Source organism: Heloderma suspectum, chromosome 5 (genome assembly GCF_057233095.1).
Source record: "Heloderma suspectum isolate Gila_16-S chromosome 5, 16-S_ref, whole genome shotgun sequence".
NCBI classification, from domain to species: Eukaryota; Metazoa; Chordata; class Lepidosauria; order Squamata; family Helodermatidae; genus Heloderma; species Heloderma suspectum.
In genome coordinates, this window is record NC_139462.1 from 144,608,183 (window position 1) to 144,626,370 (window position 18,188).

At 42.3% G+C, this 18,188-nt stretch overlaps 1 protein-coding gene across 1 annotated transcript; it reads right to left on the reverse strand.

Annotated features, from left to right (window-relative positions):
* Positions 1-173: 173 nt before the first annotated feature.
* IGFBP1 (insulin like growth factor binding protein 1) lies at positions 174-9,753 on the reverse strand. Its single transcript, XM_084857731.1, has 4 exons — positions 9,341-9,753; positions 5,616-5,794; positions 3,875-4,003; positions 174-1,451 (listed from the first exon to the last, which is right to left on the reverse strand). Exons 1-4 carry the CDS (start codon positions 9,681-9,683, stop codon positions 1,320-1,322), a joined length of 783 nt encoding a protein of 260 aa, XP_084713857.1. The 5' UTR covers positions 9,684-9,753; the 3' UTR covers positions 174-1,319.
* Between the last annotated feature and the right edge of the window lie 8,435 nt (positions 9,754-18,188).

The following is an 18,188-nucleotide window of genomic DNA, read 5'->3' on the forward strand; positions in this document are numbered from 1 at the left end:
GATGGGGATGCACATTCCCATTCATCTCGAAATGCAGATGCAGATGGACCTGCCCACCTGCTATCACTGAACATTTATTACTCATAACAACACTTGTGCAGGACTATCTCTGGATGAGGGCCAGTCAGTTACAGCTGACTGCGAGCCAGTATGTCACTGACAGCAAAAGAAATAGCATCCAAAGAAAATGGTTTATATTTCATCTTAAATAACATGACGAGGTCAACTCATGAAAATTTACACCCATTAAATGTTGTCCAAATGTCTATTATTTATTTTTTTACAATATAAAGGCAGTGCATGTGTGTGAAGGTCACCTTTTTCCGCAACATTATCCAGATTTACAACACCTTGACACAGAAATGAAAAGTGAAGTGGAGGTGCAAAACTAACATGATATACAAATGAAAAAGACGTTTAAATAAATACTTGAACTGTGTTCTGTGTCATAATCATTTCTACACTACGTTTCCAAATGTTATAAATACATGATACAAAATTCATCATTGACAAGCATTTTTCTCCATATTTTTTGTGTTAGGTTAACTGATATACTGTGCTTTTAGAAAACAGAAAAGTGCATGTTTTCAGAGAAAAATATTAAAGTATTTACATATATAGTTGTCAAGTGTTGAAGAATATGGATATATAAGTTAATAACACAGACAAATAAAATAAAAAACCATATAGAATAAATAATTCAGCAGTCTTTTGAATATTGGGTAGACTACAAAAGCAGCTCATTTTGTTATAGTTACTTATACGTTAGAAAGTGTAAAGGCTTCTAATGAAATTCGTTCAGTTCATATTTTAATGTGGACCTACCTAATTTCGCACTTTTGAACCACTATGTGAACCAAAACTCAGCTATCCTTCAAAATTCACACTTCTCCAAATTTTACAGTGGAATTCTCCAATTAAACAATGTGGCAAAAAGTATATTATTAGGGAAAATAATGTTAAAAAGTGCATTATATTAGGAAAATTGTTTTTTTAAGTGTATCTTGGGCAAGATTTCATACAAAAATGGATGTATTAGAATAATATGCATGAAAATGCTTATGAATTTTCAAGCCTTTAAAAAAAAAATCTCAAAGTTCAGGCCAAACCAAACTTAAGATTGCAAAATGAGAAATTGAGAAACAAAAATTGACAGATTCATTCCTCCCTAATATGTGCTTGCGAGGATAGGATCAGGCCATTTGAGCAGACCCATGCTTAAACAGCTGTGATGGATGGTTTCCTAGGCTCTGGAATCGGGTTCTCGACTTGCAAAACATTTGATATCTACTTGTAGAAAATTTGTTGCATCTTTGGTCTTATTCTTGTGAGCTGAGGTATTGTTCACACTCAGGGTCACCTGTCATTTCAGGAGATCCAGGAATCCTCTTCCCATTTTTGGGATATACACACCAGCATCTCGCAGGATTTCCATCAAGTGAACTTTCACACTATGGGATTTTTAAACAAAAATGCACGTTTAGGAAATAATAAAAATATTTAAAATATGTAGCAATGACTAGGTTAGATATTAGAGAACATCTTGTTATCTACACCACACCCTATCCTCATAGAGCACTAACCACATTTTTAAACTACATAGATTTTGGTCCCTTTGACCTCAGCTGAACTTCAGCTGTACTGTTGCCAAGCAGACCTTGAAAACAGATTTATATTCTGTTTGTCCACTTTTGTAAAGAGGACAACTGTTTGGGTTGTGTGTCCCCCCCCCCCCCGCCCTTGCTGGGCTGGGCAAAGTTAAGAAGAATTGCACAGGAGGCTAGAAATAGGGAAGGGATTTGAGTAAATTACTAAAAGGGAGATTTTACGTGGATTTGAAAGTAATCTGAATCATCACCTATTTAGAGAAACCTTAGTTGTTCAGCCATATGAGTTCTAATTGCTCAGTCAAGTAGTTATACATAATACTGTAAATGAATGCCTATATTAACTTAATATTATCATGCCAAGTTAAAACAAACTGTAAACGCATGTTTAAAATCATGAGACTCCCTAAAGCCTTGTGCATATTTTCTTCTTTATGCATAGAGAGAGAATTGCAGCTGCAAGTGCAGGCCTTCTCTGTGCATCCAATATCCATGTGTGCATACCAAAGAACATTGGCACAGGGCCCTATGTGTGTAAACCCCCTCTGCCATGCATATGTTCAAATTGTATGATCTGTATTACATATTGATCAGACCAAAAGCAACTCTGCATGAAGGCCTCCATGCAAATGTATTACACATGCAGATGGGGTGAGGTGTATTACACATCCATTGCAATCATGCACACACTGAACAACATTGAACATTTTCACAAAGCTTATGGGAAACAGAGGTCTAAAGAGGGTTCCTGTTCCTCTGTGTTGTTTCCTTTTTTCTAAACCAATACAAATGAAAGTAATCTCCCACCACTCTGCTTCCACATTTGCTCAGTTTCCTCTATGTCTAACCTTCCTTTCTTCCTACCTTGCTTTTCCTTTCCAAGGAAAACAGACACACTTAAGTAAGTCCCATGTTAGTCACACAAGCTAATTCATCCTATCAATTCCAAAGAGAATGATACAACATCTTTCTCTGGATTGGGGCCCTTTAGAGATGTGTGCTCTCCAGGGGCATAAGGAATGAGGTGCATCGAGTTGAATGTTTTCCCCACTGGAAGTCAGTGGATCCCGTTTATCCAAAGTGAAGCACTTCAAAATCTCACTAATTCAATGGAAGAGCATTAAGCATATGTTTAACTTTCCCATTATAAATAATCTATAGGATATAATTTTAACTGGATTGAACACAAAGAGAATGTTGTTGCTGAATTTTGCTTTTCTGGAGCAAGTAATCCAGGGATATTTTAGAGACTGTATATTTTCAAGAAAGTTAAAATATCTTAGAAGAGCATCACTACCATGTCTGAGTACTCCAAGTTTGTTCCTTCTACAGAAAAAAATACTTTTGGCTGCAATCCTAAAGCCACTTACAAGGGAGTAAGCCCCATTGGACACAATAGGACTTAATTCTGAGTAACCATGCATAGGAGTGAGCATTTTGGCTACTATTATTCTCCAACACAACTGCTTCTATGCTATTGATTCCAGTCAGTTTACAGCACAGGTAGGCAACTTCTGTGGGTCTGGGAGCCACTTTCTGCCCCCTGAAACCCACTGGGGGGGGGCACACACACCTGCCACTAGAAAGGAAAGGAAAGGTTCCTCCTGTGCAAGCACCGAGTCATTGCTGACCCCTAGAGGGACGCCACTTGTGCTGGTGTTTTCATGGCAGACTGTAGTGGGGTGGTTTGCCATTGCCTTCCCCGGTCGTGACTACCTTTCGCCCAGCAAGCTGGGCACTCATTTTACTGACCTTGGAAGGATGGAAGGCTGAGTCGACCTGAGCCGGCTACCTGGGACCCAGCTTCTGCTGGGATCGAACTCAGGTCGTGGGGAGAGTTTCGGTTGCAATACTGCCGCCTACTATTCTGCACCACACGAGGCTCCTGCCACTAGAAAAGCCACTGCCAATTTGCTGCTGAATTTTGGCGGCATGTGGCAGTGGCAAGAAAAAAAGCTGCATTTCCCCTTTAAAACAATTTATGCAGGCAGCAAAATCCTAGGCACCCGGGAAGCACAATTTTGCATTAAAACAAGGCACACGCTCCCTGTGCACCTTGTTTTAAAATGTGGCTTTTTTTTAGCTGCTACACACCATCGAAATTTGGCAGCATGGCAGCAGAAATTTGGGGGTGGCAGGGGCTACACAAAAGATGTGGGGCTACATGCAGCCTGTGACTCACATGTTGCCCACCCCTGGTTTATAAGGTAATAGACTAAGCATTCATTTCAGTAGCATGAGAATAATCACCCCCACAACAAAATTACCTGCTTGCTATGGTAAAATCCATTCTTATTACAGTTGGGTAAATAGAATCGGTATATCTCTCCTCCGGTTCTCTGTTGAGCTTTTGCTAACTTATCCAGTGCATGGTAGAGTTCTTTTTGGCATGGCCGCTGAAAGAACAGTGTTTAAACAATTGTAAATATTGAAGCATTAAAGCAAATTCTGAAATATAGGACTCAGTATATAAGTCAGTTATAAAGAAATATCGAGCAAATAATATGTTAATGTGGTAACAATATTCTTAAGAACTTCCATGAATTAGCATCCATTTAAACTAAAGGTAGTCTCTACCCATTGCAGGACTGTGGTCCCATATTAATCTTTTTGTCTAAGACGTCCTTCAATTTGCATTTTAAGGCTACAGTTCTTGAGCACAAATGGGGTTTACATCTGAATAAATATGAATAGGATGGATTGTACATAATAATACCAGTTGCTCTTGTATCTAAAAACACAAGGTGAGAAGAGATTTGTGTGTCTCTTTCAGACAAAGACAAGAGACTCTACTGCTAGATTCTCAACACATGGGTCATTGCCAAAAGCAGACATATATAATCCATGTTGCTTTATCATCTTGTTAGACATGGGAATGTCTGGGACTTCTGGACTGTGAAAACGTTAACACTTGAAACAGGTTAACATCTTTTTAACTTGGCTTTTTAACTTGTTATGGTTTTTAATATTGTTTTTAATGTTTTACTATGTTTTTATTCAAAGATGTATTTTATGTTTTGATTATTATTTTTTTGTAAGCTGCCTTGGTTGGCCTCAGAAAGGCAGCATAGAAATACAATAAACAAACAAACAACATGGCAAATCATCTAGAGTTCCATCAAATTCTGCTATTCTGGCCTGGTTAGTTCACTTTCTGTTCTTTGGTGCCCTCAAGTGGTTCTTCTATTTAATTATATGCCAATATCAGCAAACCCTCCCATCCTAGTGCATAGTAATATTCCTTATGACTTTATTTATTAGCAACTAAGTAATTTATATAGTGCTTTACTTTGTTCAAAGAACTTCGTTGACGTTATCTTAATCATCTTTACAATATATTTGTCAGGTAGGTCAGTATTGTTAATCCTTTATTCAGGAAGGGGGAGCATGAAAGAATAATGGCACGACTATTGTACCATTACTTCTTCCTGAGCCCAAACAGGTGACCATAGAGAAAGATCAGCTGGTGGTGCCCAATATCTGGGGGTATTTTCCCATTAGAGGGTACTGAAGTCCAGTGTTTTAACTTCAGTGAAGGCTAAAATTGAAATTGTACGATGACTCCTGCCTTGGTTATAGGCTTCCAACACAATTTAGGGTGGATGTATGAACATGCATGTGCATCATTTGGTGCTTCACAGCTGGATACGTGGACTGACTCCACTGAAAAGCATTGGATGTGAAGGAATATGAATTTTCTCACTGTGGTGTAACAGAACGAGACCGCTGGGCATTCAGATATATGCAACTTATTATGGTTGTCCATCAAACCCTCCTATGCAAGTACTCACTTTTCCCAAGGATGACACACATTGCTTCACTGCCTATATTTTAGCTTGTAAATTAAAATATAATAGGCTGGGTCCAGGATCTGCCTTAGACCTTCCATTGGAGGAAGGGTTCTGCTCATGGAAGATTCCTCTGCTCAATTTTTGGGGATCCCCACCACCTCCACACATGGTCTCCTGACTCTCTGTGTAGCATTTTCAGGGGTATTGCAGGACTCACCTGTTCCTTCCATTTCTTAAGTTCGGCAAGTCTCTTTGCTTTCATGCTTTCATAGGCACTGATCGCATTCCAAGCGACAGACTTGTCTTGGCCAATAGGAAGCATCAGCTGATAGCTGAGCAGTTGATCAGCTGTCATTTCAGTGTCATCAGTGGGCATGTCTTCAGGTTCCACAGACTCTGAAAGGGAACAATCAGGAAGATGATGTATCATACATATGATACAGGTGGGAATTCTCCTGTACCAGCTCTACTGAAATGAATGGGAGCTGCAGAAGAGCACAGTTACCATGTGCCAGTGGTGACCATCAACTTTCAATGGAAAATAAGTCTATATATGGTATGGAAGGCTTATGGTTCTATGAGAACCTAGAAAAGCTAGTGTACTCATGAAGTCAGTGTATGGGCAATGCTAGTGAAATCTCAGAAGCCGAAGGGGTTACTGAGTCAGATTTCCAGTGGCCAGAAAGCAGGAACTCCAGACAGTACCCAGCAGAACTCCTTTTCCCTTCCCATGACTAGCAGAAGCAATATAAATTCGAAAAATATTTTTTTAAAGCAGAAAAATGGGAAAAAAGACAAATGGCATGGGCATGCTGTAATGGTTAGAACAGCCTTCCCCAACCTGGTCTCCTCCAGATGTTTTGGACTTCAACTCCAATAATTCCCAGCCAGCACAGCCAGTGGTCAGGAATCCTGGGATTTGTAGGCCAAGACATCTGGATGGCACCAGGCTGGACTAGGACTACAGAGAGTTAGGTTCCAATCCCTAGTCGGTCATGAAGCTCGCTTGGCAACCTTGAACCAGTCACTATCTCTCAGCGTAACCTACCTGTCAGGGTTGCCGTGAGAATAACACGGTGATCTGGAAAGAGAGAGTCATGTATGCTGCCTTGAGCCCATTAGAAGGAGTGAGAATTAAAATGGCCACAAATAACAATAAATTGTGTACAATGAATGCAGGTTTCCAGATTCAGCTTTTCTCATCAGAAAAGGTGGGTAAATGTTGGGGTAGAATTTGGAGTATTCCAGTGCAGAATAGACACAGCCAACCTGGGTTGTATGAAACCCCTATTAAACAACAACTACATGGGTTATTAGAGAATGTCTAGCACAGCCTTCCCCAATCTGGTACCTCTTGACATGTTGGACTATGACTCCCATCATCAACATAGGTGGCTGGGGGATTAAGGGAGTCATAGTCCAACACATCTGGACCAGGCTGGGTCCAGCACCAACTTGGGGAAGGCTCGTCTGGCGATTACTAAGAGCTGAGAGGGTTTTTCAGGATGAAACTCAAATGAGTGTTTCTACAACTGCCATAAACGACACCCCTTTGTTTCAGTTTATTGCATGACCTCACTCACAGATGCCAACATTCACAAAATGGGCTAGCATGAGCAGAGGATATAATGTCCATGCGATAAGCCAGATAGACAAAAGGTAGGGCAACTAGTGATACACAGAAGCATGTGCCTATTTGAGCATGGGAACAAGGATGTCTTTGAACATGTCTTCTAGCAACAATTATTTCAGTCATGCTAGAACATGATGATTAAAGATCATAAACAAGTGGACCACTATGGCTTTGGTTGCAGTGTACAGCTAAAAATATAATGTCCAAATATGGTGAATGCATATTTTCAGACTTTTGTGCCATGTACATGGGATTGACTATGGCTCCCTTTTGAGTGTACACTTCAAGGGTGCACTACATGTGGCCAACAGGCTGCATCATGTGACCCCTTTCACCCCTGCGAAAATGACCCCCAGACTCCCCAAAGTATCCCACCCCGGTATACTTGGTGGCAAGCTCAGGTTTGCCACTGTTTAATATGTGAAGCAGACATAATGCAATTTGCTGCTAATAATATGTGCAACAGTGTGCAAGAGAGTTCCTGTGTGAGCAAGGAGGAGGTAACAGAATGGGGTTGGAGACTGTAGCTTTGTGGGGGATGCACAGGGGTTTGTACATGGGGGACAACTGCAGTGGAGTGCTAGGGATCAATGAGAGCCCCATGGAGTGGGGTGGGTGATAACATATGACACTATTTTCTTTCATTACATCTCAAATTATAACATTTTGGGTAATGTATTCTATGGAGCCAGCTTCTCTGTTCAGCGATGCTTCCACCCAAACTGTAGTGAATCCCATTGTCTTAAAACGGGAATCCTATTGTTCCTTTCTTAGAACAGAAAGGAAACCAAAAGAGAGTATACCTGCCAAAATATAACGCTCAGGAATTCATGAGTATTTTAAATCAATAGCAAAACTGGCTTCCTTCTGAACAATAGTATTCAGATTCTTTATCATTCATAAACCCTTGGTTTACTCTTAATGGAAAACAGAATTCCAGCAACTCTTGACTGAGGTGCAATTCTTCAAAAGTGTAGTATGGTTTGCTTTATATAATTGTCAGCACTTGAAACACTGATAGCTAGGCCAGGTGCATAAGGGGTTGGATCCAGATGTAGTCATACTTAGAAAAGACCCACTAAAATGAATGGGAATTAAGTCAGACATGACTAACTTAGGTCCTATTGATTTGAATGGGTCTACTGTACCTGGATCCAACCCAAGAACTTTAAGGCAGATGCAGGCCTCAGGGAGTGTTCAGAGGTTCACATATTTTTTTCTTAGAGCTATAGTGACAGTAAACACACATCTGTCCCCAATGGGGTCCATCTGAAAGATACAACATATTTTCACTGACTTCTGAAAGTGTATTGTTAGAGCTACAGAAAGAAAGGGTAAGAATCGTTGCTTTAGAAAGATATCTAATTGTTGGGGCTGGCAGGCAAGGAATCTAATAAAAATGCTTTCAATCCCACTTTCCTTTATTTCCTCAGTAGCACTGTGACCATTTTTAATGCCCTGAAACCCCTCTGTCATTAACAGCAGCAGCTGAGCAACCTGACAGGGAAAAATTAAGTAGTTGGTGTGTTTGTGTGTGTGCACGTGGGAGAGCAAGAGAGAATTCCTGTTTGTCAGGCTGCTGTAAAGGCACAGGAGTGACAAAAGAAAAAGGCAGAAATCATTATTTCCTTTCCTTCCTCTTTCCAACAATATTCACAGGCAAAGTCTCTGCTTTGGCTGCTGTTGGGAGGTGGGTGGGGCAAAGTACCTTATGGGCATTCTTCCTCTCACACTTTCCCACAGCCCTCTTGGCTTCCACTTCAGTCTAGTTGCTCTCCTTCTCTCTCTCTCTGATAATCAGACCATGAACTTTTTCCACGAGGGAAACGTCTCTTTGTGAGGCTGTGCTCTTTACTTAAGGAGCTGCCCTACTCTGAGACATACCCTTGGCCCGACACATAGAGCAGCTCTCCACAGTCGCAGGCAGTGGTCTGAGCCAGCCCTGTCGCCTCACAGCCAAGAAGCCAAGGATTGAACCTGGAACTTTCGACTTGCAGAGCATTTCCCCAAGCGCTGTGTTCCAGCCTCTGCTTGTTAAAGCTCCACTTTCTGATGGGCCAGGGAACCTCCTAAACATGCAGGTACAAAACTCTGCCTCAGGCTGCTTGCTGCAGAGAAGGCTGAATGCTGAAGCAACTTACCCTCTCACCCATGGCATTCTCTCACACCAGCCAGTCCGCGACAGCTTAACCTTCTGTGCTAGCCTAGCCAGCTAGCCAGCCATATCTAGGCCTCACTTATTCCCACAGGCTTTTTAAAACAAAGTGCGCTGGAAAGAAGAGTACATATGAGAAAGGCATGTTATTTACCTGCATTCTCTGTGACGTCGGCGGCGAGGACGCAGCTGCCTTGCCCGTGGGTGAGGGCATAAAGGGGCCTAGCTTCTTCTGGGCGTGGACGGCAGCTGAGCCCCTGGCCACAGGGTGCTGTGTGTACTCCGCAAGGCTCCCCCAGCTGAAGGGCACAAACATGGCAGCAGCCGCAGACCACCTGCCGAGCCGTTTCAAGACAGCTGGCGGGCACCGGCGGGCACAGTGCCAGCATCTCTTCAGTGCACGGGGCACAATGTATTGAATGGAGGGCAGCTCCCATGATGAGGCAAGGATACAGAAGGAAGAGCAGCAGCTCACAGGAGAGGCCTGTAGGATGCATGATGGATGAGGACTGCAAGGAGCCAGCTGAGTCTGGGGAGGAGCAGCAGTCACTTTACCCACTTTCATCTAGTCCTGTCTTCCCAGCTGTGAGGCATTTATACAGTTCCTTGTCAGCCTGTTAATCTTTAACCCTAAGTTAACAATTATCTGAGCAGGAGGGACAGAAAATCATCATTTCATTGGTAGCTTGTGTCCCTCCCCCATTATTATTATTATTATTATTATTTTAATAACATAATTATTCATCACTATTCCACTCATTCTTAACCTTTTCAGGACAGTTTTAAATACGTCTGTTGAGAAGGTGTTCTTTCCCCACCTGTCTTAAACATCTCCCCCTTCATAGAGAGCCCATAAAATATTTGATTGAGAAAGGGGAAGCGGAGGGGAGAAGAACCTCACTGAAACCTCAGTAGCTGACTTCATACTCCCATGGCAACGGATGCAACAACCTCTTGCTTAAGTTTTGTCATGTGGTTGGAGGTTATTAGGACAATGACATACCAAAAGAGGCCCCCAGAGGGTAATCAAAGCTCCTCAGATCCAATAAGTCCTGAACACAGCACGTAGGAGCTAATGTCAATAGTGCCCTTGCAAGGATTGTTTGGGACAGTTTCCTGTGGATGTGCTTGTGCTAACAACAGAGCTCAAACATGAGCCCCCAATATCAGGGGTGGGGGAGATGGCCATCTCGCATCCCTCCCATAGTGGTGGCTCTTTTAAGGTATATAAATTTAAAATCAATAAACAAAGACTGCATCTTATGCACACTTACCTGGGAGTAAATCTCATTGAAGCCAGGGGGACTTCACACTGGGAATAAATAAATTTGTATCAGATCAGGCTGGAAATCATTTCTATGGCGCTGCTATTAAGGGTGAAAGAAATGGGCTTGCTGCCAGGACCCAGGGCAATGTACACATAATAAAACAATTTAAAAACCATTTCAAAGCAGTAAACAGTAGAAAACCGAGGCACCACCATTAACTATTAAAAACATAAGAAAAAAGAAAATGTAGAAAAACAACAACACCCACCTGGCAGCATTAAATGTTAAAAGTATTAACATAACATAGCATTTGCATTAGCATAGAATGTGTAGATTCTTCAGGCCCTAGGATGCAGTACATGTAAAATTGCTAAAGAAATAAAATAGAGGTTAATGAGGGAGAAAGGTATTTAGATGACTATCCTGACCTAGTCCCATAACAGGCTACAGTGTATTTTTTTAAAAAAATCTTAATTCATCCCCAGAACAATTATATTAATTATATTATATTATAATACTTTTTTTTACTACATTTCTATACCATGCCCAATAGCTGAAGTTTTCTGGGTGGTTCACAACAGTTAGGTTCAGCTGAGACAGAGGGTTCTCCCAGACAAGGTTTTTATGGGGGTACCACCCTGCCTCCATCACACAATTTTACAAGGGGTCCAGACAATGACATTGTCTTCTACTTGAGACCCTCCCTTGTTTTCTTACCACTTCTTCAGTCTTTTCCCTTACTACAGAAAATCCATTAAGGAGAAAAAGACAGAACAGCTGCACAGTGCCTTCTGACTGATAGGAGCCCTCTGCTTGGAAACACCCACCAACAGTTATTTGTCAGAAACTACTCTGTGAATTTCATTTATTCATCTCCAGTGCAAGCTTGTACATGTTTACACAGAAGTAAGCCCTACTGGTTGCAGCCTTAGTCCATTTATGCCCTGCATCTCCATAAAATGCCTGAGGCAGCTTTAGGGATGTGCAAGGATTTGAACTGAGGTCTTTGTTTTCAACCCCAACTTCTACCCACTGCACAGAGCTGCCTCTTTACCCCTCGTGCTCAGCTAATATTTGAGGAACTATTTTGTAGGAAATAACTGAAACCATGATGTACGTTACTAACAGTGCAAGCCTGTATAGGTCTACTCAGAAGAACATCCCATTAAGTGGGGCTTACTTCCAGGTGAGTGGGTATAGCATTGCTGTCTTAACCTTGTCTCATACTATATTTAATTCTCCTTCCTGGCATCCATATTACAACTTAAAATATATCTTCATGCAACAAAATAAAAACAACAACAAGCAAAATGTCACAAATTGGGGAAATCACAACTTTGGGAGTGACAGGTCTGAGGAAAATTGGGAAGCAGGGGAAAACAGGAGGATGGAGGCCTCAGACATACAGATTCAAGGAGGCAGAAGGAAATGGGGTAGGAATGCTGTGTGTGAGCGTGTGTGTGTGTTTGTTGAAGGCCCTCCACCCCAAATTCTTGACCATTGGTGATGCTGGCTGAGGCTGATGGAGGTTGTAGACCAAAATATATGGACGGCACCAGGTCACCTACCCTAGTTGTATGTACATGCATGCAGGAAGGGACAGTAGGCTGTAGCTTAGTGGTTACGAGTGCAAACAATGAATCGGAAAACCCCAAGTTCAAGTATCTGCTTGCTGTATTTGCCAGCCTAAAGGGGCAATCCTATGCATGTTTAGACAAAAAAAAAAAAGTCCTACAACTCCCAGCATTCTGGCTAGGGAATGCTGGGAGCTGTAGGACTTTTTCCTGTCTAAACATGCATAGGATTGCAGCCTCAGCCAAGCAGCTACCCATCAGCTTCAGTATCAAACATGTAACATGGGGGAAGTAATCCTGACCTGCTTTAGGGAGTATCTGAGATAATTTATGTGGATCACTTCAGAGAGAAGTGATCCACATAAAAAATGTCACAGTGTTGTGAGTGGAGTGGAGTGGAGTGGAACGGAACGGAACGGAACGGAACGGAACGGAGCGGAGCGGAACGGAACAGAACGGAACAGAACAGAACAGAATAGAATAGAATAGTTGGAAGGGGTCAACAAGACCATTGAGTCCAACCCCCTGCTCCTTACAGGAATCCAAGTCAGAGCATCTAACCCCATCTTGAATGTCTCCGGTGTGAGAGAGCCCACTACCTCCTTAGGTAATTGTTCCATTGTCATATTGCTCTAACAGTCAGGAAGTTTTTCCTGATGTTCAGCTGGAATCTGGCTTTCTGTAACTTGAGCCCATTATTCCATGTCCTGCATTCTGGGATGATGGAGAAGAGATCCTGGTCTTCCTCTCTGTGACAACCTTTCAAGTAGTTGAAGAGTGCTATCATATCTCCCCTCAGTCTTCTCTTCTCAAGGCTAAACATGCCCAGTTCTTTCAGTCTCTCTTCATAGGGCTTTGTTTCCAGTCCCCTGATCATCTTTGTTGCCCTCCTGTGAACCCTCTCCAGCTTGTCTGCATCCTTCTTAAAGTGCGGTGCCCAGAACTGGACACAGTACTCCAGATGAGGCCTAACCAGTGCTAAGTAGAGGAGAACTAGTACTTCCCGGGATTTGGAAGCTATGCTTCTATTCGTGCAGCCCCAAATAGCATTTGCCTTTTTTGCAGCCACATCACATTGTTGGCTCATATTCAGCTTGTGATCGACAACAATTCCAAGATCCTTCTCGCTTGTAGTGTTGTTGAGCCATGTATCCCCCATCTTGTAACTGTGCATTTGGTTTCTTTTTCCTAGGTGCAGAACTTGGCATTTGTCCCTATTAAATTTCATTCTGTTATTTTCTGCCCAGTGCTCCAGTCCATCAAGATCACTTTGAATTTTGTTTCTGTCTTCCAAAGTATTAGCGATCCCACCCAATTTTGTGTCATCTGCAAATCTGATCAGCATTCCCTGCACCTCCTCCTCCAAGTCAGTAAGAAAAATGTTGAAGAGCACTGGGCCCAGGATTGAGCCCTGTGGTACCCCGCTCGTTACCTCTCCCCAGTTTGAGAAGATCCCATTGATAAGCACTCTTTGAGTCCGATTCTGTAGCCAACTGTGGATCCACCTGATCATTGTTTCATCTAGCCCACTTTGAGCTAGTTTGCTCATCAGGATATCATGGCGCACTTTGTCGAAAGTTTTGCTGAAGTTGAGGTATATGATGTCCACAGCATTCCCACAGTCCACAAGGGAGGTTACTTGATCAAAAAATGAGATCAGATTCATCTGGCAGGATTTGTTCTTGACAATTCCATGTTGGTGCTTACAGATGGATTGCTTTATAATCTGCTCCATAATTTTCCCAGGGATTGATGTCAGACTGACTGGTCTGTAGTTCCCAGGTTCCTCCTTTTTACCCTTTTTGAAGATAGGGACAACATTAGCCCTCCTCCAGTCATCTGGCTCTTCACCCGTCCTCCATGATTTCTCAAAGAGAATAGACAGCGGTTCTGAGAGTTCTTCTGCCAGTTCCTTTATTACTCTAGCATGCAGTTCATCTGGCTCTGGAGATTTGAACTCATTCAAAGTAATCAGGTGTTCCTTGACCATATGCCTATCGATCTCAAGCTGCAATCCTGCCCCTTCAGCCTGTACTTCACCTTGCCAGGGGGGTCATAGACCCTTTTTGGGGAGAAGACTGAGCCAAAGTAGGAATGGAGCACCTCTGCCTTTTCTTTGTCATCTGTTATCATTTTGCATCCTTATTTAATAGCTGAACCACCATTTCTTTCCTGTCTTTTACTATGCATGTAGCTGAAGAAAGCCTTTTTTTTGCTTTTAGCATCCCTCTCTAACCTCAGCTCGTTCTCAGCTTTAGCCTTCCTGACGCCATCCCCGCAATTCTGTGCTACCTGCCTGTACCCTTCCTTTGTTGCTTGGCCTTCTCTCCACTTCCTATATGTGTCCTTTTTTGTTTTCAGGGCATCTTTAAGCTTTTTGTGAAGCCACATTGGCTTCTTTTGTTGTCTTCCACCTTTTTTTCTTGTTGGAATTGTAATTTGCCTTGAGAATTTCCTTTTTAAAAAACTCCCACCCATCTTGGGCTCCTTTTCTCATTAGAGTCACTTGCCATGGGACCTTACTTATCATTGTTCTGAGTTTATTAAAATCACCTTTCCTAAAATCCAGGGTACGGGTTTGGCTACACTTGGCTTTTGCTTCCTTTAGAACCATGAACTCAAGTATAACATGGTTGCTTTCCCCCAGAGTTCCAGTTTAAATGAATTTTATGTTTTGTGGATCTTTTTTCAGATTTTCTATGTGGTGGTGTACCTGTGCTCTGCTTATTGAAACATGCCTGTGTATGGCCCTCAAGTTTTCATGTAAGTATCCATTTGCTCTTGGCGTCTGGGCATAATTGGTTCCCTCAGAGGTAGTTCTGATACTGATTTTGGCCATCATTCTGTGATGGCAGAGAAAGCGATTTCCTAGTTACTTTTTTTCAGAACCAGTGCCACACTTCCCATACTTCATATTCATTGTGTTTCATGATGCATAGTTAGTCTCTTCATATTCAGTATTTAAAGTGAACATTCTTGTATCAGTTGCGGAGGCTCTTTTTTCAAAGATGATTTCAATACTCAGTTGAAAATGGTTTGGTGGGACCTGATTTGAGGGTGCGTACACTTAATTTTCAGCATGCCTGAGACCATTGAAATCAATCACTGAAAAGCTCACAGAGCTTAATGGGAGCCACTGAAAGCCCATGAGCCCATGAATGGGATTCAAGGAAGATGGTGCAATGGTTTTGAATTGCACGTACCAGTTGTACAACATGGTCCCTCAAGGACCATTTCAGACACATCATCTAAAAACTAGATGTCATTGTAAACCCCAGACTGAGTGTGGAATGAAATATTAGCTCACTGGACTGTAGAAACAAGGGCTTGTAAATCTAAGTACACAGCGGCTATGATTCATTTGCTGTTTTATGATGACTCAGAAAAGAAGTTGATAGTAGTGAGGGAACACCAGCTGTTACTGTCAGAACATATTTTTTGACCTCATGGCCCTGATTTTCATTATTTGTTTTTGTTAACAGCAATGTCAAGGTTGAAGGGGTGGGGAAGGGGAAGCTATAGTACTACCTCTAACAAAACATACATAAACATTTGTTCTAGCATCTCTTCCCTGGCGGCGCTTTGCATCCTGTGTGCTTTGCTTTGAATGAAAGCTATCTGAAACTTCATGTTTTCAACACAAACCTTTGAAATAACTTACTAGGTTGTACATTTCCACTAAACACACACACACACACAAAATGCGTGAGGCCTGACTTCATAGGCAACCTTCCCTGTTGGTACAATCCTATGTGTGTCTACTCAGACTTAAGTCCCACTGAGTTCCATGGGGCTTACTCCCAGGTAACTGGGCATCAGATTGCAGCCGAAGACATTCGGTCTTTAGGTTTTCTACCATGTGGCTTTTGAAAAGCGATCTCCTGATAGCCTGATCAGTTCCTAGTGAAATTGCCTCAAAAGTTCTATTTGCTAAATCAAAGAGTGAAAAAGTGTTGATGCGGGGGGTGAATCTCCTGTGCAAGCTGTACAAAACTGCAAGCATGCCCTGCAGGTCTTTAGATTTGGCCTATCTAGCTACTCAGGTTTAGCAAAGCTTTCTTCATTAGCTGCTTTGCCAACAAGCTAAGGAGGAGTTGTCTGGATTCAAATTTGCAAACATCAGCAGACTAATGTAACATTTACCCTTAAAGAATGACAATATAAAAAATCTTACATTTGTTTTGCTTTGAGGACACATTTAATTTGAGGATATCAGCTGGATGAATACACATATTAAAATATCTGCCATGATTTTCTTGATTTTACTTACCTTCTCAGTGAAACCGTTGGGAGAAAGGCCTGAGGACTAGAAGATTAAGGGGAAGAGCCTAAAAATCAGTATAAATATGATAATGCTCTAGCAGTAGCCACCCAGAATGCTTACCCATGTAGATGCTCCACACAGCTAGCATCCTATTTAAAAGGCTCTGAAGTCCAGGCACTGGCACATAAATGCACATTTTTTGCACTGAAGCAATCTGTGGCACAGCCTGAAATGAGCTGGTGTGCTGATATTGCAAACATAGACATGTTTGGACTCCTTTAAACATGACACCAGTCACAAGTACTCGTTGGTGCCTTCTGCATAGCTGTTGTCATGTTTAAACCAACCCTCCAATCTTTCTCTTTTGGAGCTTCAGTTTTTGGTGAGGATGCCCCAATATGTTATACCAGGAGTGAGCAACGTGTGCCCCCACTGCCCCTCCTGCTGCCTCCTAAGTCTCTGCTGCTGCTGAATTGTCACCAGGTGTACTACTATACACACACTCCCCATATGCCTTGCTTTAAAGTGAAAGGCAGGTTTTTTTGCCCCGCCAAATTGCTGCCGAATTTGGTGGCAGTGGCAATTTCAGCAGTGGGGTGTGTGTGGACCATGGTGGGTTCTGGGGGTGGGAAGTTGGCCCCCAGACTCTCTGACATTGCCCACCCCTGTGTTAGAAGAAGAGGCAAAGTGGGATAAAACAAAGGACAAACGGACAAGCAAAGGACAAAAATATTCTGACATTGAAGGCTGATTTTAACAGAACCCTGTTCAGTGCACAGGACTGGAGACACTGTTTTTGCATAATAGAAAGAAGGAGCCAACAAATGACAAAAGGTTGACGCTGGCATCGGATAAAAGTCAAATTGTTACATTTTCTGCTACACTTGAAGTCTTGGAGCCAGATTTATGCTGGATCAACTATGCTGATGGAAGTGGACTTCCCCTCCCCTGCCTTCTTATGGCTGCCCCTCCAACCCCCTGAAAATGCTACACAGAGAGTCAGGTGACCCCTTTTGAATGGATGATTTGTGGTGTGGTGGGGAGGGGGGATCCTCAAATTGGGTAGAGGGACCCTTTGTGAGCAGAGTCTTTCCTCTTGTGGAAGGCAGATCCTGGATCCAACTCCGCACTATTAAAAGCAATTGCAAATTCAGGCTTCCAATTCCATGCAGGCTTAAGGCACCGAAGCAGAATTTAATCTGGCATTTCTATGTCAACATACATTAAGGTAAACATGTTATATGATTTGGGAATGCCTCCATCTAAGACCCAATTCACATATTCATGTTGAGTACTAGATGCCTGTGAAGAGCTGTCCACCACAAACAGTCTCAACTCCATGGGGCTTGCTTCTGGGTAAACATGAATAGGATCCAGCTCTAAACAGCATGAGCATGACCACACAGGTGGGTTTGAATCTGATGGGACCTGTCTGAGTGCAGAGTGCTGAGGTCTTTCAAACGCTCCAGGCCTGCTCTTCAAGATGGAGATGTATGGCAAAGAGTTTTCAGTGCATGTTCAGTCTCAGAAAATTGTTTTTGTCTAGTAACAAGGGTTACCTGTCCTGATTTGGTCATGTAGAGAGGGAGTGATCATTTATTGATAGGTGGCTGTTTGTAAGGCGTGGATGTCTGCTTTCATCTCTAACAACATCCCTCCACGCTCCTATATTTGCCTTTTTGCTTTCCCCCTTTTTTCATTATACATTAATGAAATTGATTTGCTGAATGTAGAAACTGTGTGTAATCTCCTTGCTTGATGGCAGTATTATTTATACAGTCCGTTGGGCAAATATTCCTGCAATGCTGAGATAGATCGAAACTTCATGGTTTTGATATAGTATTGACCTCTATGGTATTGGCTGCCTTCATATAACCTTTCACGTGTAGCTTTGAT